The 22310-nt window shown below is 43.5% G+C and overlaps 2 protein-coding genes across 4 annotated transcripts in view; one reads left to right on the forward strand and one right to left on the reverse strand.

Annotated features, from left to right (window-relative positions):
• NOXA1 (NADPH oxidase activator 1) overlaps positions 1-593 on the forward strand; it is a 24888-nt gene extending 24295 nt beyond the window's left edge. The window contains exon 12 of the mRNA XM_081967342.1: positions 368-593. Coding sequence (XP_081823468.1) covers positions 368-465 — 98 coding nt within the window. The 3' untranslated portion in view covers positions 466-593. The remainder of the gene's footprint in view (positions 1-367) is intronic.
• Positions 594-2599: 2006 nt separating this feature from the next.
• On the reverse strand, positions 2600-20973 carry ENTPD8 (ectonucleoside triphosphate diphosphohydrolase 8). 3 transcript variants are annotated; one of them, XM_081967287.1, is made up of 10 exons: positions 20805-20973; positions 11041-11168; positions 10577-10694; positions 9200-9350; positions 8772-8931; positions 8034-8264; positions 6400-6666; positions 5748-5858; positions 3941-4078; positions 2600-3067 (listed from the first exon to the last, which is right to left on the reverse strand). In XM_081967287.1, exons 2-10 carry the CDS (start codon positions 11164-11166, stop codon positions 2885-2887), a joined length of 1485 nt encoding a protein of 494 aa, XP_081823413.1. In that variant the 5' UTR covers positions 11167-11168; positions 20805-20973; the 3' UTR covers positions 2600-2884. The 3 variants fall into 3 exon arrangements, with proteins under 3 accessions (XP_081823413.1, XP_081823414.1, XP_081823415.1); XM_081967288.1 differs by lacking the exon at positions 20805-20973 and adding an exon at positions 20444-20560; XM_081967289.1 differs by lacking the exon at positions 20805-20973 and having other exon boundaries at positions 10577-10672; positions 11041-11170.
• Between the last annotated feature and the right edge of the window lie 1337 nt (positions 20974-22310).

Below are 22310 nucleotides of genomic sequence, written 5' to 3' on the forward strand. Positions count from 1 at the left end.
TTGATATACATAAGAACGGATGAATAAATGTACAATAAATGTACAATACCAACAGTTTTTCCAAGTAAACACAAAACAGGAGAGTTACAGGCAAAGCCAAGCAGTTAGTTTCATTTCAAGCCCAGACAGACAGCTTAAGTTTACTTCTCAGAGTAGCAGGCTGCTTAAGTTTCTGTTTCGATTCCCTGCACAGACTCAAATCGGTTTGAGCGCCCATTGGCTGACTTAGTTGCTGTGCCTATTCATTGGCTGACCTTGTTCCCATGTCTCTCCCAGTCATGAATATTTTAACAGGTTTTCTTTCTCAAGCGATCCTCCATCCCCACCGCCCCCCGATCCTCACCGTGAATCTGTTCTGTTTCCACAGTGAATGGGGAATGGCTGGAAGGCCGATGCAATGGAATGACGGGTATTTTCCCTAAGCTCTTCGCGATGCCTGAACGCCCTGTGGTCACCCACTTTTAAAGGAGGAAGAAAAACGGTCTCGTTTGCTGACACCGAGACTCAGTTTCCCTGCTGTTGATGAGATAGGACGTTGGTGTGTGTGTGTGTGTGCTCTCTGAACTTGCTTGTTTTCTTGCAGATGTTTCATGACCCAACTAGGTTACTTCATCAGTGGGAGGAGGAGGAGGAGGAGGAGGAGGAAGAGGAAGAGGAAGAGGAGGAGGAGGAGGAGGAGGAAGAGGAGGAAGAGGAGGAGGAGGAGGAGGAGGAGGAGGAGGAGGAGGAGGAGGAGGAGGAGGAGGAGGAGGAGGAGGAGGAGGAATAGATAGATGGCTTTGGTGATCTCTGTGCTTGCTTGTTTTCCTACAGACATTTCATGGCCCAACTAGGTACCATCATCAGTGCTAGAAGGCAGTGGGGGTTTGTTCTCTAGACCCCTCAAAGGAGAGAATTAGAAATCCATTTGGAATTTTCAGACTGGGCCAATGGAAATGAATATTTGCAGCTCAGGTTTGAACTGGATTTGGTGCTGTCTGCTTTGATGGCTTTCTCGCAGGCATTTCACGACCCAACTAGGTATCACCATCAGTGCTAAGGGGTGGAGAGTGGGTTTTCTATCTTTTCGGTGCACACGCAGCGCCCTTCATTAAGGGCAGTCCTTGACTTACCACCATAACTGGGATCATACTTTCCACTGCTAAGCAAAGTAGTTGTTAAGTGAGTCCATTGTCACGACCTTTTCGGCTACAGTCGCTAAGCAAATCGCTGCAGTTTGAAGGGACTCCTATGGTCGTTAAGCAGACCCGACTTATCTCATTGAGTGTCGGAAGCTGGCTGGGGCCGATGCCAGGAACGCTGCAACCGTCATCAATCCATGGCAGTTGCCAAGTGGCCAAAGTTTGATCATGTGACCATGGGGATGCTATGACGGTTGTAAGTCTGAGGACCAGTAATGCCAACATTACTGCACTTCGGGCATGCGTGTCATAGGTTCGCCACAACGGTACTAAAAGATATTCTAGAAGACATGTTAAGAAGGAAATGAAGAGATTTCTAAGGTTTAACTGTATAATGTATTATAATTTATGGATGAATGTCGCATAGATATCTGTGCTCAGATGAGACCCTGCTTAGGGAAAGATGGAATGTACGTATTTTAAAATTGAAAAATAAAAAACTTTTTAAAAAAGATGTTTCCTTCTTAAACGGTATCCCGTTTTCTCCTCGTTGAAATGTGTTTTTTTTCTATTGGGGAGGTCTCATCGTACAGAAGTTTGAAGATGTCACACCCTTACGCACCAGTGGTGGGTTTCAAATTTTTTTTAGAACCTCTTCTGTTAGGTGTGGCCTGCTTTGTGGGAGTGGCTTGCCGGCCATATGACCGGGTGGGAGTGGCTTGCAGGCCATGTGACTGGGTGGGCATGGCCAACTTGTAAAATGTGGTGAAACTCACTTAACAACGCTCTTGCTTAGCAACCAAAATGTTGGCTCAGAAACTGGCATTTGACGCGCACAAGTCTTAAAGCTGTCAAGCTACAAGACCCTTGCACCCTTAACCCTTTAGGAAAAAAAAAACCCCAAGGGTGTTCAAACTTGACAGCTTTAAGACTTGTGGACTTCAACTCCCAGAATTCCTCCTCCAGTCATGTTGGCTCAGAAACTCTGGCATTGTAGTGTGCAAGTCTTAAAGCTGTCAAGTTACAAGACCCTTGCACCCTTAACCTTTTAGGGGAAAAAACCCCCAGGGGTGTTCAAACTTGACAGTTTTAAGACTTGTGGACTTCAACTCCCAGAATTCCTCCTCCGGTCATGTTGGTTCAGGAACTCTGGCATTGAAGTGTGCAAGTCTTAAAGCTGTCAAGCTACAAGACCCTTGCACCCTTAACCCTTTAGGGAAAAAAACCCAGGGGTGTTCAAACTTGACAGCTTTAAGACTTTAAGGTTTAGATAGGACTCTTAGAGGCGGGGGGGGGACGATTGGTGAGCCAGCCAATCAGTGAGCGGTGGGCGGGGCAAGCATGGTGCGGACGGGCGGGGGGAGGGAGCTGGAACCGGTTCTAAACGGCACGGTAGATTTGCGGAACCTCTTCTATAGAAGAGGTTAGAACTGGCAAGGACCCACCCCTGGGACACACACACACCCAACGCACCATCAGTCTTGACAATTTGGCGGCTGACAAGTTTAATAAATAAGAAGCAAAAACGAAAAAGGGCTTCTGAATGAACAGCCTAGGTCCCAAGGCTGAAGAGAGGCGGATGGGTCAAGGGTTGGGTTGGTGTTCTCCACGGGAGCATCTTCTGCCTGGTGCCAAAAGGGCCAGTGATGGATGAGGTAGGAAGTGCACTTGGCCTTGGAGTATCATCCTTTGGTTGGAGAAGACTCGGGACGTCTCCCAAGCAAGGGATGGTGGAGGCGATAAAAGTCCTCTTGGGGTGTCTCTCACAGCAGAGAATGCAAAACGAGTACGAGGAGACAGAGGGCCAGGGTGGCCACGATGAAGAAGACGCTTGCAATCCAAAAGGCTTCTTCGTGACCCTTGAGCAATGGAGGGGCTTCAACCGGGATCATGTTGGTGAGGTTAAGCATGTAACCCAAGGTCCATCCGATGTCAGAATTGGCTGCCTGTGGGGAAAGAGAGAGAGAGAGGAGGGGGAGAAACTTTGAGACTAGGTCAGAGAAGAATAAGAAGAACAGAGAAGAAGAATAGAATAGAGCTGGAAGGGACCTTGGAGGTCTTCTACTCCAGCCCCCTGCTCAAGCAGGAGAACCTATACTATTACAGAAGACCTCCCTTCCTCCCCTTTGGGTACCTCGTTCTCTTCCTTGCCACCTTTGTCGATTTTAAACTAAATTAATTGTTGCTATTTCACACCTTTTGATGCTTCTTATAAGATTTAAATTATTGTAAGCCACCTTACAATCATTTTAGTTTGTTTTAAATGATTTAGAATCATTTAAGGGACGCGGAGGCTCAGGGGCTAAGACGCTGAGCTTGTCGAGCAGAAAGGTGGGCAGTTCGGCGGGTCGAATCCCTAGCGCCGCGTAACGGAGTGAGCTCCCGTGACTTGCCCCAGAGCTTCTGCCAACCTAGCAGTTCGAAAGCACGTCAAAAATGCAAGTAGAAAAACAGGAGCCACCTTTGGTGGGAAGGGAACAGCGTTCTGTGCGCCTTCAGAGTTTAGTCATGCCGGCCACATGACCACGGAGACGTCTTCGGACAGCGCTGGCTGTTCGGCTTTGAAACGGAGATGAGCACCGCCCCCTAGAGTCAGGAACGACTAGCACAGATGTGCAAGGGGAACCTTTAACCTTTCCCTTAAGCCACCTGGAGTTTCTTCCAGGTGAGATGGGCAGTATAGATTTTTATTAATGAACAGGCGGGCCTACCGATTGGAAAAATGGACCCTGTGGTCAAGACCAGCATAGAGACTCTGGCAGGTTACACCATGAACGAAAATGAATTCATGGGCTCCAGGCCCCCTGAGACCGTCTCACCTGCATTTGGAAGGCAATGTTCTGCCAGGTGTCGTTTCGGAAGCCGTAACCGTCCAATAAAAGGGTCAAGATGAAATTTGCACTGGCACAGTAATTCTTCAGGTGGAAAGATTTTTCGCGAGGGTAACTGGCGGTCAGCTGGGAGAAGCAGAGAGTAGCACAAAGGGAATCTTAACACAAAGGTTTTGCTTGGGTATTGTCAGCTTCCAAAGTCTGAATAATACAAGGAAGGAAGGAAAGAAGGAAGGAAGGAAGGAAGGAAGGAAGGAAGGAAGGAAGGAAGGAAGGAAGGAAGGAAGGAAGGAAGGAAGGAAGGAAGGAAGGAAGATATAGCAATAGCAATAGCACTAAGCACATACTGCTTCCCAGTGCTTCCCAGCCTCTCTAAGTGGTTTACAGAGTCAGCCTCTTGCCTCCCAACAATCCGGGTCCTCATTTGACCCATCTTGAAAGGATGGAAGGCTGAGTCAAGATTGAGCCTTGTGAGATTTGAACTGCAAAACTGCAGGTAGCAGTCAGCTGAAGTATCCTGCAGTGCTGCACTCTAACCACCAAGGCTCCTGTGTATACATAGGCGTACAGTATACTCACACATACATGCACAAATATGATAGAAATAGAGGGAGAGGGAGACATGGACAGACAGACAGACAGACAGACAAGTTGAGTAGGTGGATAGATAAATTGAATAGATGATAGGATGATTGGTAGGTAGGTAGGTAGGTAGGTAGGTAGGTAGGTAGGTAGGTAGGTAGAGATAGATAGATAGATAGATAGGTAGATAGATAGATAGATAGATAGATAGATAGATAGATAGATAGATAGATAGATAGATAGATAGATACTAGGATAGATAGCTATAGATGGGTAGGTAGGTAGGTAGGTAGGTAGGTAGGTAGGTAGAATAGATAAAAAGATATATATATAGATAAATAGACAGACAGACAGACAGATAGATAGATATCAATAGAGATAAATAGATAGATAGATAGATAGATAGATAGATAGATAGATAGATAGATAGATAGATAGATAGATATCAATAAAGAGATAATAGATGATAGATAGATAGATAGATAGATAGATAGATAGATAGATACATAGATAGATAGATAGATAAATAGATGATAGATAGATAGATAGATGATAGATAGATAGATAGATAGATAGATAGATAGATAGATATAGATAGATAGATGATAGATAGATAGATAAATAGATGATAGATAGATAGATAGATAGATAGATAGATAGATAGATAGATGATAGATAGATAGATAGATAGATAGATAGATAGATAGATAGATGATAGATAGATAGATAGATAGATAGATAGATAGATAGATAGATATGGTGACTGATGGATAAGTAGATAGGAAGATTGGTAGATGAAAGAGAGGGAGAGAGGTGATAGATGAGATGATAGATAGATAGATAGATAGATAGATAGATAGATAGATAGATAGATAGATAGATATAGATAGATAAATAGATGATAGATAGATAGATAGATAGATAGATATCAATAAAGAGATAGATAGATATCAATAAAGAGATAATAGATGATAGATAGATAGATAGATAGATAGATAGATAGATAGATAGATAGATAGATAGATAGATAGATAGATAGATAGATAGATATGGTGACTGATGTATTATAGATAAGTAGATAGGTAGATTGGTAGATGAAAGAGAGGGAGATAGGTGATAGATAGATAGATAGATAGATAGATAGATAGATAGATAGATAGATAGATAGATAGATAGATAGATAGATAGATAGATAGATAATATATATACTTACATCGGTCCACGTTCTGGCACAGAAAACCTCGATGGCTCTCTCTACTGTGGCCAGGGGGATAGTGGCTGTCAGGTTCAGAAAACGGAAAGTGTAGTAATATGCTGAAAAGGCCTGGAGGATTTTAAAACAGTATCGCATATAAACATCCCATTGAGAATTTCTCACCATGTCTTCAACAGGGTGGGGACTCTCATCTCAATTAGCTTAGCAGCAATGAGAGCCAAGGGGGTACATAGCAAAGGTCAGGAAACTGAAAATCTTTTTAAAATTTATAATATATATTTGACGGTGGTGTAAACCCTCTGCACGACTCATTTTTTTGCACATTTTGTGGCTTTGGGAGGCTCGTAGAGTGCTCCTGGGGGCTGGGGGGGCAAAATGGTCTGTTCTTTGCTCATTTATGCCCTCCCTAGCCCCCCCCAAGCCTCCCAAACCCTCTGCATGTCCATTTTTGCAAAGGGGGGTGGAGTTTCAGGAGGCCAAAAACGCTGTATTCAGTGTATAAGACGCACCCAGATTTTCACCCTCTTTTGGGGGGGGGGGGAAAGGTGCATCTTATACTCCGAAAAATACGATAAGTAAACAAGCAAAGGAACAAATAAACATAGACAACTAAACAAATAAACATAGGCAGACAAACAAATCCTCCTACCAGAAACTTCCCATTGACTCTTGGCTGGTAGATCCCTTCGAAGCCACAGGAAGAGGGATCTCGACAGCCGGAGAAGTTGAAGATGGCTTTGAATTTTTTCCGGCAGAGGCTGAAATCCCCTTTGCCCACCAGAGTTACGTTGGCTGAAGATGCGGTCGAGGGCAGAGGCTTGACACATGGATTGCCAGAGAGGGACGCCGTCTGTACCCTCTCTTCGTAGTCTTTTGGGTAGCAAGGGTGAGCCACCTCAACGCTGGTTCCTTCGTTCTAAAAGCAAAGTTCATCAATTCTTAGGCACCGAAGACCAGATCCACGTAGAATAGAATAACAGAGTTGGAAGGGACCTTGGAGGTCTTCTAGTCCAACCCCCTGTTTGGCAGGAAACCCTACACCACTTCAGACAAATGGTGACCCAACATCTTCTTAAAAACTTCCAGTGTTGGAGCTTTCACAACTTCTGGAGGCAACTTCTGTTCCACCGATGAATTGTTCTAACTGTCAGGAAATGTCTCCTTAGTTCTAAGTTTACGAGGGTCTCAGTTTCCCGAGATCATGGATTGGGATCCCCTTTTGCGACCACGTGAGAAGCCAGATTGATTTAACGACCGGGTTGCTAACCTACTTGCTAACCTACAAACTGCAGTGTTTCATTTCATAACTGTGGCAAGAAAGATCGCGAAAGGGGGCAAAAATTCACTGAACAAACGCCTCCCTTCACAACGTAAGTGTTGGGGCTTCATTGTCGTCGTAAATCGAGGACTATCTCTAATTGACAGAAGCCAGGTCTTAATGTGGCTTGAAAATCTGAAGTGTGTCTGGTTTTCTTCATCTCACCACCTTTCTAGATAACCACAGGATCAACAGTAGAGACCTTCAAATTTCTAGGTTCTTGTGTCCAATCACACTTGGCCACTAAAGAATTCTATTCTATGTTCTGTTCTATACTGTTCTATTCTATTCTGTATTTTATTATTCTATTCTATTCCATATTTTATTATTCTATTCTATTCTGTTCTATTCTATTCCGTATTTTATTATTCTATTCTGTTCTGTTCTATTCTATTCTATTCCATATTTTATTATTCTATTCTATTCTGTTCTGTTCTGTTCTATACTGTTCTATCCTATTCTATTCTGTTCTATTCTATTCTATTCCGTATTTTATTATTCTATTCTACTCTATTCTGTTCTGTTCTATTCTATTCCATATTTTATTATTCTATTCTACTCTATTCTGTTCTATACTGTTCTATTCTATTCTATTCCATATTTTATTATTCTGTTCTGTTCTATTCTATTCTATTCCGTATTTTATTGTTCTATTCTGTTCTATTCTATTCCATATTTTATTATTCTTGTTCTGTTCTATACTGTTCTATCCTATTCTATTCTGTTCTGTTCTGTTCTATTCTATTCTATTTTATTCTATTCCATATTTTATTATTCTATTCTACTCTATTCTGTTCTATACTGTTCTATTCTATTCCATTTTTTATTATTCTATTCTATTCTGTTCTATACTATTCTATTCTATTCCGTATTTTATTATTCTATTCTATTCTGTTCCATTCCATTCCTAATTTCTGTTCTGTTCTATTCCTGGTGGCTTCCAAGCCACCCTTAGGTCCACTTACAAGGATCAACCGGATCAACCTTTGGAACGCCTGGTTCTGGCCGTAGCAGAGGTAGCTGTGGCTGTAGATGGTGTAGTTAAAGCCATAGAGGCGAAACTGCGCAGCTTCGGACCGATCCGCGATCAAACCTGCCGGGATGAAGCTGATTTGGGTGGAGGCTCCACCGAGGTCCAGAGCTCCCTGGATATTGGCTGAGGGAGGACGGATCCAGTCTCGCTCTTTGGCAGAGTACTGCAGAGAGAAGATTTAGAATAGAATCACAGGGGGGAACCTTGGAGGTCATCTAGTCCAACACACACACCCCAAGCAGGAGACCCTATGCCATTTCTGACTGATGGCAGTCCAGTCTCTTCCAGAAAGCCTTCAGGGATGAAGCTCCCACAACTTCTGAAGGCAACTTCTCTTCCATGGGTTGATTGTTCTCACTGTCAGACCTGCACAAGAAGACCCCGAAGTGGGAGACTCTCTGCAGCAACACAAGCGTTCGTTGCACGTATCCATCCCAGGGGCCGTAGTTTGAGGACCCCTGATTTAGTGCCATATAAAATATGCAAATTGTTTTTCTATGGACCACCAACATTTTCTCACGATCACCAGTGGTCCATGGTTTCTGGTGTTGGAGCGCCCACCGTTTCTGGCTTATTGTTCTAACTTTTGGGCTATTTCTCCTTAGTTCTAGGTTGCTTCTTTCCTTGGCTATTTTGGCTTCGGCTTCCATTACCCTGAATCCAGCCCTACCTGGGTGAAGGAATTCAGCAGGTAGTTGATGGTGATCCAGCCAAAGGCCCCTTCCTCCTTCCCGCTGATAATTCGAGCACCTCGGAAACTCACAGGATACTTCTGGATCGTTTGGGAAACTGCCTCCAAGATCTGCGTCGCCGCTGACTCGTTCTGCATCCTGTAGTGTGGAATCGTTCGCACAGAAGAGGCGTGACTTTTTGCCTTCATGAGGGCTAGAAACATAGAAATATTCACCCTCCACTTACAGCCATCATTGGGACCCAGAATGCACCACGGAGGTTGTTAGGGTGCAAAACCAGCCAGTTCTCTTTCCGTGAATAAACCACGATTAAACAAACCTGACTTTAGCTTGTTTCGTACCCTTTATCTATTTTTTTAAATTATTATTTAGAATTGAAATGCATCTGCTGCCCAAGTCTTCGTACCTGAGTAGCCTCATGCCCGCTGTGGCTCCCAAATAAACCGGTGACTCTTGCTGTCTTTCTCGGGGGATAACTCTTAGGGCTGCTTCCAGACAATCCCGCAGAGATGTACCAGCGTGTGGAGGGTTATTGGCATAGCTGGATATCCCAGGCCCTGCAGTGACCAAAAACGAGGTGAGATCTGGTGCTCCAGATGTTGAGCAGTTCTCATCCAGCTCCAGATCTGACCAGCTTCCAAGCAAATCTTTGGAGTTATTCAAGGATAGCTTTGGGATATTATGACTCCTGCTAAATAGAATGGAATGGAATATGGAATGAATATAGAATAGAATAGAATAAAATAGAATGGAATGGAATGAATATAGAATGGAACAGAACAAAACAGAACAGAATGGAATATGGAATGAATATAGAATAGAATAGAATATGGAATGAATATAGAATAGAATAGAATAGAATAGAATAGAATAGAATATGGAATGAATATAGAATAGAATAGAATAGAATAGGAAATAGAATAAAACAGAACAGAATAGAAGAATAGAATAGAATATGGAATGAATATAGAATAGACGAATAGAATAGAAATATGGAATAATATAGAATGGAACAGCTTGCCTCCAGAAGTTGTGAATGCCCCAACACTGGAAATCTTTAAGAAGATGTTGGATAGCCATTTGTCTGGAACGGTATAGGGTTTCCTGCCTAGGCAGGGGGTTGGACTAGAAGACCTCCAAGGTCCCTTCCAACTCTACTATTGTATTGTATAGAATATAATATAATATTACAGAATAGAATAGAATTCTTTATTGGCCAAGTGTGACTGGACACACAAGGAATTTGTCTGGTGCAGATGTTCTCAGTGGACCTCAAAAGACAGGATACATTGGTCAAGAGTCATAACGTACAACACTTAGTGATAGTCATAGGGTACAAATAAACAATCAAATCATACTAGGAAACAAACAAAACAATATAAATTGTAAAGATACAAGCAACATGGTTATAGTCATAAGTGGAAGGAGATAGGGACTAGGAAGGAAGAGAAGAATAATAGCAATACATTCTTAGTAGATAATTTGACAGTGTTGAGGGAATTATTTGTTTAGCAGAGTGATGGCATTTTGGGGAAAAAACAGTCCTTGTGTCTAGTTGTCTTGGTGTGCAGGGCCCTATAGAGTCGTTTTGAAAGTAGGAGTTGAAGCAATTTATGTCCGGGATGCGAGGGGTCTGTAGGTATTTTCACGGCCCTCTTTTTGACTCGTGCAGTAGACAGGCAGGTTGGCAGCACATGTACGTTCTTTGCTATTGAATACTCCGTCTCACCATCCACAGACACCATCAAACGTCTCAGAATAATGGGGAGGGGGGAAAACTGACCTTTGACATTGCAGGAGAACCTTTGGCTAACCATGCCCGTATTGTTTTCCTTCTCCTCCGGCCACTGGTATACAAAGAGGGATGTGTGCGATGAACCTGCATCAAATACCAAGCCATACTGGAAAGGAGTCATTCAGAAATAAAATAAGTCAGATATGAGAACGTCTTATCATGGTCTCTGCAAATAACAGCCAAACCTACGGCATATCTGCACTTGGAAATCTTCTCTCTCTCTCTCTCTCTCTCTCTCCCACTCTCCCTCCCTCCCTCCCTCCCTATCCATCCATCCATCCATTTATCTATCTATCTATCTATCTATCTATCTATCTATCTATCTATCTATCTCAGGGGTTGCATCAATCTTCTATTACCTCAAATTGGACCGGGGTTCAGACTTTCAAACTCTGGTCCAAAGCCTTTAAGCATGGTGCCACAGTTGTCTCCGTATCGCTTTGCTCACTCACCTTGTCCCCAGAAGGTTGTGTGGTGTTGTGGATTCTCACCAAGCTAAGGATCAGGGCAGTGAGAGAGAAGATACCCAAAAGACTTAGGCTTCCGCGGAGATACCAGCTGTTCCACTTGGAGCCCATTTCTGAGAAGGCAAAAAATGGGAAGGTGTTGGAGTTCCCCATTCAAACAGCCATGAAGATAGTCCTCTAGCTCCGTTCCTTTTTGGTTTTAGAACTTAGATGGGTGATGATGGGCAAGGTTAGTGGTGGTATGGATGCTGGAGAACATCTTCCAGAAATCCAGATAGAATCATCTCCTCCTCCTCCTCCCAAACCCCACTGCCTTCTAGTACTGATGATGTTCTTTACTTGGATCATGAAGTGTCTTCAAGGAAACCACCAAGCTCAGAGAGCAGCAAGGACCCCACACTCTTCCTCCTCCTCTGCCAGGCCAATATCTGCAAAACGTGGCAAAGAGTCTCGGAGAGTCACAAGCCCATTAAGTGAACTAATGGTCTCCTGCAAACTCCACTCCCCTTTTGCTCCTCTTTTATTTCCTCTGGGAGGGGCCATTCATCGTCCACCTGTGGCCTTACTCCCAAGTCAGCCCCTGTTCTTTAGCTCTTCCCTTCGCCTGGCCACTCTGCGCATGCGCACACTGGGAACAGGCTCCAGCTGTTCCTCTGCTTCACTGATGTCTGACTCCGAAGGCAGCTGATAACTGTCAGACGGCCCTGGCCTCCTCTCTGCTTCCAACACAGAGCCCTCATCAGAACCTTTCCCAGGACTGGTCCACTTTTCTCCCCAGCCTCCTCACTGTCCGAATCTGCTGCCAGCTCTGCTGACGGGCTACAACACTGGCATTTGGGCATCCTACTTCATGGGAAACAGATCTGTGTTGCCAGGTTTTCTAATTCAAACCCAGGAAGGGAGAAAAAGAGTTGTCCCTTTCTGCTCTCAACTTTGACTGATGGCATTTGCATTCCAAACCAATGAAGGCCCCCACGGCTTCCTTCTAGCCACATATTTCCTTTTGTCCTAAGTCACGCCAGCTAAAAACTCTGTGTCAACCACCTGCGAGGCTGCAACCACAATCTTTGCAGGCCATCAACTTACAGAGACGACCTGCAAGCCTCCTTCCTTCCTTCCCAGCTGCGTGGAGAACAATGCAAGACTTTCAGAGCGCCGGGATGCCTACGGAGCTTAGTGCAAGGAAGGATTAACCTCTTGCTCCTGACACCTGCGTTCATTCGCTGGGGCGGAGGGGTGGGGGGGATCCGAATTGGGCTGCAAATTGCAGCACAGAAAACACTGCACGATTGGGCTGAGTGTAGCGATCGTTGCTTCCAGGAAATGCATGTATTTTTCGGTTTGTGTTCTGCTTTTGAGGTTTGGGGGCTCAGGCAAGCTTCATCTGATAAGCCTGGGAATTCAAACCAAGTTCCAGTCTGTTTGCAAAAACGGTTTGCAAAATATACAGACAAGGGTGGGAAAGATGGGCCCGAAAGAAAATCAAATCAAAGACGAGACTCCTTCAATCCATCAGTGAAGTGTATAGCTATTTAAGCTAAAGTAAATGTTCCTCTCGCATGTATGTGCTAGTCATTCCCGACTCTAGGGGGCGGTGCACATCTCTGTTTCAAAGCCGAAGAGCCAGCTCTGTCCGAAGACATCTCCGTGGTCATGTGCAAATAGTAGAAGAGGAGAAGGAGAAGGAGAAAGAGAAGGAGGAGGAGGAGAGAGGAGGAGAAAGAAGCAGAAGAAGAAGAAGAAGAAGAAGAAGAAGAAGAAGAAGAAGAAGAAGAAGAAGAAGAAGAAGAAGAAGAAGAAGAAGAAGAAGAAGAAGAAGAAGAAGAAGAAGAAGAAGAAGAAGAAGAAGAAGAAGAAGCAGCAGCAGCAGCAGCATTAACTTTTGGTCTCCCTTCCCATGCCTTCTCTGCAGGCAGAAATCAGACATCTGCAGAACATCAGCCGTAACTAACCAAGTTTGCATTCTCTACAAAACCATCAAGAGTGGTGTTCAAACCACAGTAGCAAAGCTCAAGTGTGGTAAGCCAGGTGGTAGGAGTTCTCACGATTTCTTAGGACACGGTGTGAACTAGAATCTGTTTCTATTTTACCACCCTGTTTCTCTTCCCTTCCCAGAAACTGCAGGGAGGAGGGGGAAGGAGGTGAAGGAGGAGAGGAGGAGGAGGAGGAAGAAGAAGAAGAAGAAGGAGGAAGAAGAAGACAAAGAAGAATGAAGAAGAAGAAGGAGAAGAAGAAGAAGAAGGAGAAGGAGAAGGAGAAGGAGAGGAGGAGGAGGAGGAGGAGGAGGAGGAGGAGGAGGAGGAGGAGGAGGAGAACAACAACAAGAAAAACAAGAACAAGAAGAACAAGGACAAATAAATGTTATGGATGCTTAGATGTTAGGCTTACTAGCAACTCAATGTAGCTTCCAGCATCCAAGATTGAACCCATTTCCTTTGCATCCCTTTGGACAGAAAGAAAAGAGTCAAAAAAGTCCCCAAGGACATTAGGTCCCCCTTTGATCTCATCTATTGAACATTCTTGTTTAGACAGCGGGCGTCCATCTCTATATATAGAAACGGGGACAATCAAATGAGTTGATTGAGCTGGTGGCCTTCAGCCAAGGAACCAACCAACCTTGTGCCAACAGAGTTACCACATTCCAAAGGGCCGTAAACAGATGGGCAGGGGGGCCCTCAAGCCAGCTGAGGAGGGCCACGCCCATCCCGCACAAACTTCAGCGTGCGATGAATTACAATCGTGTGGGCCAACGAGCAAGGTGTTTCCCGAAAGCCATCTCCAATTCCCACGGCTAACCTTGGATGAATGCGAGGTGCATGGATGCAAAACCTCATCCCTGGCCTTGGAATCCCTTCCTCCTTCCCAAATCTCACTTGGGGGGGGGAGAGTCCTGGGAACCCACCCACCCCTTTCGAGGTCGCTGTGAGGCTAAAGCACTCCAAACTATGAGTTCCTATTTTTATACAACAGCCGCAAAAAAATGGGCTGATTGTCCAAACCAGTCCCTTAAATTTTGACTCCATGAGGTTCTTCTTCTGCCTGGACCTTCGTTTGCCTTCAATCTTTCCTTGGAGGGTTAAGTGAAGGAGACTGTCTTTTTCTGGATGTCGCCTCACCTGTCTGAAATATTCTATCACTTTTTGATGGTTTCGATGATTTCCCTTGGCTTCCCCAGTCGGCTTGCACCTCAATGGGTGGAGAAAGTCCTCTCTCCCTGCACGGATGTGGTGTTACCCTCTTGGCTAAGTTGTGGAGCCCCTGGATAATTTTGCAAGAGGTTGCCTGCGCCTTGGAGTCAATGTTGGCTCCAGGTGACTGCCTCGTCTAGTCTGCAGTTTTCTTGGCAACTTTTTGGGGTCTGTTTTGCCGTATTTTCACAGAATTACACAGTTGGAAAGGACCTTGGAGGTCTTCTAGTCCAACCCCCTGCCCAAGACCCAAGACCATGTCAGACAAATGCTTGTCCAGTCTCTTCTTCAAAACCTCCAGTGTTGGGGCATTCACAACTTCTGGAGGGAAGCCGTACCACCGATTAATTGTTCTCACAGTCAGGAAATTTCTCCTTAGTTCTAGGTTGCTTCTCTCCTTGATTAATTTCCACCCATTGCTTCTTGTCCTGCCTTCAAATGCTTTGGAGAATAGGTTGACTCCCTCTTCTTTGTGGTAGGAAACCTTCTACCATATAGTAGAAGGTCCAGTTAAACTGATCTATTGCCAAACTCTCAAAGTACAGGAAGTTTCTCAACTTACAGACTTACAGAATAACCAGAGTCGGAAGGGACCTTGGAGGTCTTCTAGTCCAACCCCCTGTTCAAGCAGGAGACCTTCTACTATTCTGGACAAATGGCTGTACGGTCTTTTCATAAAAAGCTCCAGTGATGGAATACCCACAATTTCCGGAGGCAAACTGGTTAATGGTTCTCACTGCTAGGAGATTCCTCCTTCGTTTTAGCAGGATTTGACTCATTAAATTCTTAATTTTGTGACAGCCCAACAAATATTGGAAAGACTAACCCTTACCCTTCTAAGGCTGAGACAGAGACTGGCCCAAAGTCACGCCAGCTGGCTTCGTATCCACGGCAGGATCAGAACTTATGATCCCTTGTTTCCGAATCTGGTGCCCTTCACTGCTACATCAAATTGTCTCTCTCTCTCTTATATGTTTTGCACACATAAGAACAGGGGGATTTCTATTTTCTGTTCTTTTTTTTACTCCTGCCCACCGCTGGAGGTTTTTAAGAAAAGATTTGTCCAGAAGGGTATAAGGTCTCTTGCTTGAGCAGGGGGTTGGACTAGAAGACCTCCCAGGTCCCTTCCAGCCCTGTGATTCTTTGCTCTAAACACCTCTGGGAAGTCAATATTTGCAGTGGGTCAGAATCTTATGGCATCAAACCAGAAAAAAAAATCCCTTTAAATACCTTAAGTGCCACTTGAGGTCTGCAGGGTTTCCCCTCCCCCCCTCCAAAAACATCAAAAGATGATTATCAGTGTCGCTTTCAAAACCTTAGCTAACACTCTCTTTTGTTTGCCCTGGAACAAAAGGATTTAAAAAGAAAGAAATCCAGGAAGCAAATTGGCACAATAGCTGAGACAAAGAGATCTAGAAACTTTGTGGGCAGTTAAGCCCATTAAGCCCCAGAGCCTAAAATTACTTAATGACACCCTTGGAAAGCATATTTTTAATTCTGCCCTCTCGCTCAAGAAGCTAAATTAGCCTTACACCCCACGGCTTCTTTGAAAGCCGTTTCTAAAGGCCGGAAGTATTTGAGGTGAGGAATATTATTATTAAGGAACAACGCTTCTGAATGTGTCTTGATTTCAAAATTCCTTGCGCAACAAATGGAAGGGATCAAAGAAAGGGAAGACATCTCCTACAACATGTTAAGATTTGGAAATTGTATTTTGGGGCATCTCTCTTGGTGGGTAAAGATTTCAGCTGCTATCTTCCTGCAGCTGTAACATTTCAACCCATCCCATCTGTATGGAGTCAGATTAACAGAACAGAATAACAGAGTTGGAAGGGACCTTCTAGGTCATCTAGTCCAACCCCCCACCCCAGCAGGAGACCCTACACCATTTCTGACCGATGGCAGTCCAGTCTCTGCTTGAAAGCTTCCAGGGATGAAGCTCCCACAACTTCTGAAGGCAACTTCTGTTCGATTGGGTTGATTCTTCTCACTGCCATAAAATGTCTCCTCATTTCCGGGTTGAATCAATCAATCTGAATAGAGTTGGGAGGGACCTTGTAGGTCATCTACTCCAACCCCCTCTTCCCAAGCATGAGACCCTAAACCATTTCTGACAGATGGCAGTCCAGTCTCTTCTAGAAAGCCTCCAGGGATGAAGCTCCCACAATTTCCAAAGGCAACTTCTGTTCCATGGGTTGATTGTTCTCCCTGTCAGGAAATTCCTCCTTATTTCCAGGTTGAATCTCAGTTTCCATCTATTATTCCTTGTCTGAGTCCTCGGCTTACGACCAGAATTGAGCCCAACATTCCCATCACTAAGTGAGTCTGTTGTTAAGGGCGTTTTTGCCTCATTTTACCACCTTTCTCGTCAGTGTTGTTAAGTGAATCCCTGAGGCTGTTAAGCTAATAATGTGGTTGTTAAACAAATCCCATTTTCTGTTTGATGTCACTTGTCGGAAGGTCGCAAAGAGGTAGCTATCACGTGACTCAGGGACCCGACACCCGTCATAAATACGAGCCAGTTGCCAAACATCCGAATGGGGGATTCCGATCATGGGAATTCTGCCACGGTCGTAAGCGTGAAAATAAGTCACTTTTTCCAGTGCTGTTGTAACTTTGAACGGTCGCTAAATGAATGTTGTAAATTGAGGACTGTCCTTTTCTCTGATGTTGGTTGTGGGTTGGACAATGGACAGTAACTAATGAAGTTTCAATAGCTACTTCCCTCCAGGCCTTGTGAGCCAAAAAGTTAATGTTTCAACTTTAATACATATAATAAAAGTTTTATATCCTGTCCACAGAAATAGTTTCAGCGTTTTAATGCTTATTTCCCCCAGTTTTAACAAGCTTCCCACAGGGGACAGTTTGCACAGATGACGTAAAATAGGCACTTAATTTTTACCTCTTCTTATCTGCTCAGTGCTCATTATTCTTCAAATAGGCTCATGTTTCTTTTCTCGCCATTTAATAATTAACCTTTCACCCAAAGTGAATCCTTTCTTGAGCTGGCATATTCCTTTTTCTTTTTTTAAAATAAATTTTATTCATTTTGAAAAACGGAGCATTGTCAGGGTATATACCATTTACAAATAAAAAAAGACCAAAAAACGAAGAGTGGTGTTTAACATTGACATACAAGCTAATAACAATAATATAGCGACAATAGTAATAATATAACCAAATTTAGCTAGGTTTCTTCTTACATTAGAGTATTGCAATTATTTACCTTCTTACTTTCAGTACTAACATTTACGATCTTACTTTTCTCTAATCCCTACCTCTTGCTTCTATCCATTCATCGAATTTACTCCGAATCATATCATACTCTGTATCTTTTTGATCTTTGATTTTAAAGGTTAATCTAACCATTTCAGCACAGTGGAAAAATATTTCGAATTACAGCCTCCTCTGGTGGGTTATTCACATTTTCCCAATATTTAGCATATAAGATCCTTGCTGCTGTCAGTATGTGTAAAACTAAATATGTGGCCCCTTTAACATAGCCCTCTGGTAGTATACCTACGAGACATGTTTCTGGTTTCAACAGAATAGAGTAGAGTAGAGTAGAGTAGAATAGAATAGATTCTACTATTCTAGATCTATAATTAGGAATAGAATAAGGAATAGAATAAGGAATAGAATAAGGAATAGAAAAGAAAAGAAATTAGGAATAGAATAAGGAACAGAACAGAACAGAATAGAATAGAATAGAATAGAATAGAATAGAATAGAATAGAATAGTTAGGAATAGAATAAGGAATAGAACAGAAAATAAAATAAAATAAATTAGGAATAGAAAAAGGAATAGAATAAGGAGCAGAACAGAACAGAATAGAATAGAAATTAGGAATAGAATAAGGAATAGAATAGTATAGAATAGAATAGAATAAAATAGAATAGAAGTTCTGTTTGATTATCATTTCCAGCCAGTTTTGTATTTCCTCCCAATATTCTCTTGCTTTTACCACCAAATGTGGTAAAAGGTACCTGGCATATTCCTAAATGGTATGAGATATTTTTTGGTGGGGGGGAATGATTTTGGATAGGAGATGAGCTTAGCTGAGCCCCCCCCCTCCAAAATCTTCGCCATTTCAGTATCACAGGATTATCCCAACTGCTAATGGATCAAGTGAATGCAGTAATAAGACTAGAAGAAGAAGAAGAAAAAGCTTAAGGGATTCTCACCTTTTACGTGATCTACTTATGTTTTCAAGCGAGGGATGTTTCTTTAAACCGAAAGGGAAAGGCTCAAGGTGAACAAAACATTGTCATCAGCCCTTAGTTAATTTTTAATGTATCATTTTTGAAGGCAGCTTCAATCCGTCCACCCCAGAGCAGTAAAGATTACGTCTTCCGATTTAATGCGTAATATCTCCACCAAAACAAAGACTGTGTCAGCTGACGACTCAAGAGTTTCAGAATAAGCGAAGTTGGAAGGGACCTTGGAGGTCTTCTAGTCCAACCCACTGCTCAAGCAGAAGACTCTATATCATTTCAGACAAATGGATGTCCTGTATCCTTTTTTAAAAGACTCCCGTGTTGGAGCATTCAAAACTTCTGGAGGGAAGCCTTTCCACTGGCTAATTGTTCTCACTGTCAGGAAATTTCTCCTTAGTTCTAAGTTGCTTCTCCCCTTCGTTAATTTCCATCCGTTGCTTCTTGCCTTCTGGTGCTTTGGAAAATAGATTGACCCCCCCCCCCTCGTCTTTGTAGGAGCCCCTCAAATATTGGAAGACTGCTATCCTGTCTCCCCTGGTCCTTCTCTTCACTAGACTAGACAGACCCAATTCCTGCAAACGTTCTTCATATGTTTTTAGCCGCCAGTCCCCTAATCCTCTTTGTTGCTCTTCTCTGAACTTTTTCTAGAGTCTCAACATCTTTTTTGTATGGTGGCAACCAAAACTGACTATAACATGCCAAGTGTGGGAAAAGGTAAAGGTTCCCCTCGCTCATTTGTGATAGTCGTTCCCGACTCTAGGGGGCGGTGCTCATCTCTGTTTCGAAGCCGAAGAGCCAGCACTGTCCGAAGACGTCTCTGTGGTCATGTGGCCGGCATGACTCAATGCCAAAGGCGCCCGGAACACTGTTCCCTTCCCACCAAAGGTAGTTCCTATTTTTCTACTTGCATTTTTGACGTGCTTTCCAACTGCTAGGTTGGCAGAAGCTGGGACGAGTCACCGGAGCTCACTGGGGATTCAAACCGCCGAACTGCCGTCTTTTCTGATTGACAAGCTCAGCGTCTCAGCCAATTAAAGATTTTTATAAGGCCCTAAAAACCTCACTACGTTCCCTTGCCCAGGGTGCCGAATGTGTAAAGGGCCCTGTTTCCTGGTCTGTATTCCTACTTGGCCAAGTATTTTGGCTGCTCTGCATATTGAAACCAGATGTTCTTATTGGGGCCTTTTTATTGTTTTAAAATGTTTTCAGTGCCTTCATTGTAATATATTTTCTGAATTGTAAGTCACCTAGAGTCCTTGACTGAGACGAGCAGAAGTAAAAATAAAATAAAGGAAGGAAGGAAGGAAGGAAGGAAGGAAGGAAGAAAGAAAAAAAGAAAGAAAGAAAGAAAGAAAGAAAGAAAGAAAGAAAGAAAGAAAGAAAGAAAGAAAGAAAGAAAGAAAGAAAGTCATCATCACTCAAATACATCATCTGGCATTCTACTTTCTATTTACAAAACATAAGGCAGAGGTTTGGGGGAAGAGGTACTTCTGTAAAATATAAAAGGTTGGAAAGGAGGAGGAGGTGGCAAAGAAGAAGAAGGAGAAGGAGGAGGAGGAGGAGGAGGAGGAGGAGGAGAAGAAGAAGAAGAAGAAGAAGAAGAAGAAGAAGAAGAAGAAGAAGAAGAAGAAGAAGAAGAAGAAGAAGAAGAAGAAGAAGTTATTATCAAAGAAATCCTAGCAAATCAGCTCTGTCCTTCTCCAACCTGGAGGAGAGGAGGAGGAGGAGGAGGAGGAGGAGGAGGAGGAGGAGGAGGAGGAGGAGGAGGAGAAGAAGAAGAAGAAGAAGAAGAAGAAGAAGAAGAAGAAGAAGAAGAAGAAGAAGAAGAAGAAAAAGAAGAAGAAGACTAGTGCCTAAAGGATCCTAAAACATCTAAACAAAATGAAAAAGCAGAAAGAACAGAAGAAGAAGAAAAGGCAACCTCCAACTGTACCCCATTGCCTCCCCCCAAAAAAAGTGAGAGAAGAGTTGTCCTCACTTACCCCCCAGAAGGCAAAGTGTGGGGTCTTCTCAAAAACCGGGGCAGGATAGCACCAGGAAGAGGGCAGCAGCGAGGTTAGATTGACTGTGCAAAGCTTGCCTGTGGACGGAGATTAATGCGTCTGGGTCCAGCCCCTCGTGTTTCCCCTCCCTCCCTCCCTTCCTAGCCTCAGAGGTCCTCTTAGGCAACCCCCCCCCACACACACACACAACCCACACAATCACATGCACCAGACCGGAGCACATTCTGCTCACCGGTTTTGTTTACCAGTTGGCAAGGGCTGCCCCTTTCTTTTTTTCTTTTTTTTCCCCCAGCAAAGCGTGTCAGATTGCAAGAGTTTCTCCACCAAAATGTTTGCTCGCCTTGAGTTCTGAAGCCATACAGGTGAGCATGGACCTGTCGTTGCAGGAGGAGAGAGACAGAGAGATTGGAGAGAGTGGAAACGGGCCCAAGTTGTGCAGTTTGAGCCCCCCCAAAAGGCCAGGGCTTCCTGCCCAGCCGAGCTTAGGTTGTGGACGGGGCAGAAAAAAGAAAGAAAGAAAGAAAGAGGAAAGAGGAAAAAGAAAGTTTTGATTCATATCTGATCTGGCTTGGGAGTAAAATTAGAAATCCGATACAAAGCTCGGGAGAGTTGGTCGGTCTGTAAACAGTAGCAGACTCTGGAGATTTCAGCCTGCGTCAACTTTATTTCAGGTTTAGGAGCATGGTGGAAATGTTTTTTTTAAAAAAAAAGTTCCAATCTGGTGGCTGATGCCTTGAGAGGGAATTGTGGAGCTACTTCAGCAGGTAGACAGGTAGATAGACAGACAGACAAGGCAGACAGTTTAAAGGTGATAGAATGGATAATAGGTAGATTGATGAGAGAGGGGGGGGTGATAGAATGGATGGAGAGAGAAACAGAGAGAGAGACAGAGAGACAGAGAGAGAGAGACAGAGACAGAGAGACAGAGACAGAGAGACAGAGAGAAATATGGATGGATAGCTGATAGATAGATAGATAAATGGATAGATAGATATAGGTATAGGTATAGGTAGATTATAGGTAGATAGATAGATAGATAGATAGATAGATAGATAGATAGATAGATAGATAGATAGATAGATAGATAGATAGATAGACAGACAGACAGACAGACAGACAGACAGACAGACAGACAGAGATATGGATGGATAGCTGATGGATGGATGGATGGATGGATGGACGGACGGGCGGACAGACAGGCAGTCTGGCAGACAGTTTTTAGATGATAGAATGGATAACCTTTAAATCCTTAACAGAGTTGGAAGGGACCTTGTAGATCATCTAGTCCAACCCTCCATCCAAGCAGGATACCATATACCATTTCTATACACCATACAGTAGATATTGATGGAGGTAAATTGATGATAAATTGATATGAGAGAGAGAGAGAGAGAGAGAGAGAGAGAGACAGACAGACAGACAGACAGACAGACAGAGACAGACAGTCAGAGAGAAAGAGAGAGAGAGAAAGACAGACACAGAGAGAAAGACACACACAGAGAGAAAGACACACACAGAGAGAGACAGAGAGACAGAGAGAAAGACAGAGAGAGGTAGAGAGACAGAGACAAAGTTAGATATTCCTATAATTTAAGGATCCTGGGTTGGGGATGGGTTTTCTTCCATCACTTTTCAATTATGTGACAAATATTTTTCCCGTGGGGCTTTGCTTGTGGATACTCAGCAGAAGGGGCAAACAGTGAAATGTTCACAATCAACCCACAAAGGCATTCAAGCACATACTTCACACCCATATATGAATCATCAAAGATCTGGGGAAAATACATTTCTCTGTCTTCCACATTTGCTCATCTTCTGTTTCCATCATGCAGAATGCACAGCATTC

This window comes from Natrix helvetica (genome assembly GCF_964273705.1).
Source record: "Natrix helvetica genome assembly, chromosome: 15".
In the NCBI taxonomy this organism is placed as follows: Eukaryota; Metazoa; Chordata; class Lepidosauria; order Squamata; family Natricidae; genus Natrix; species Natrix helvetica.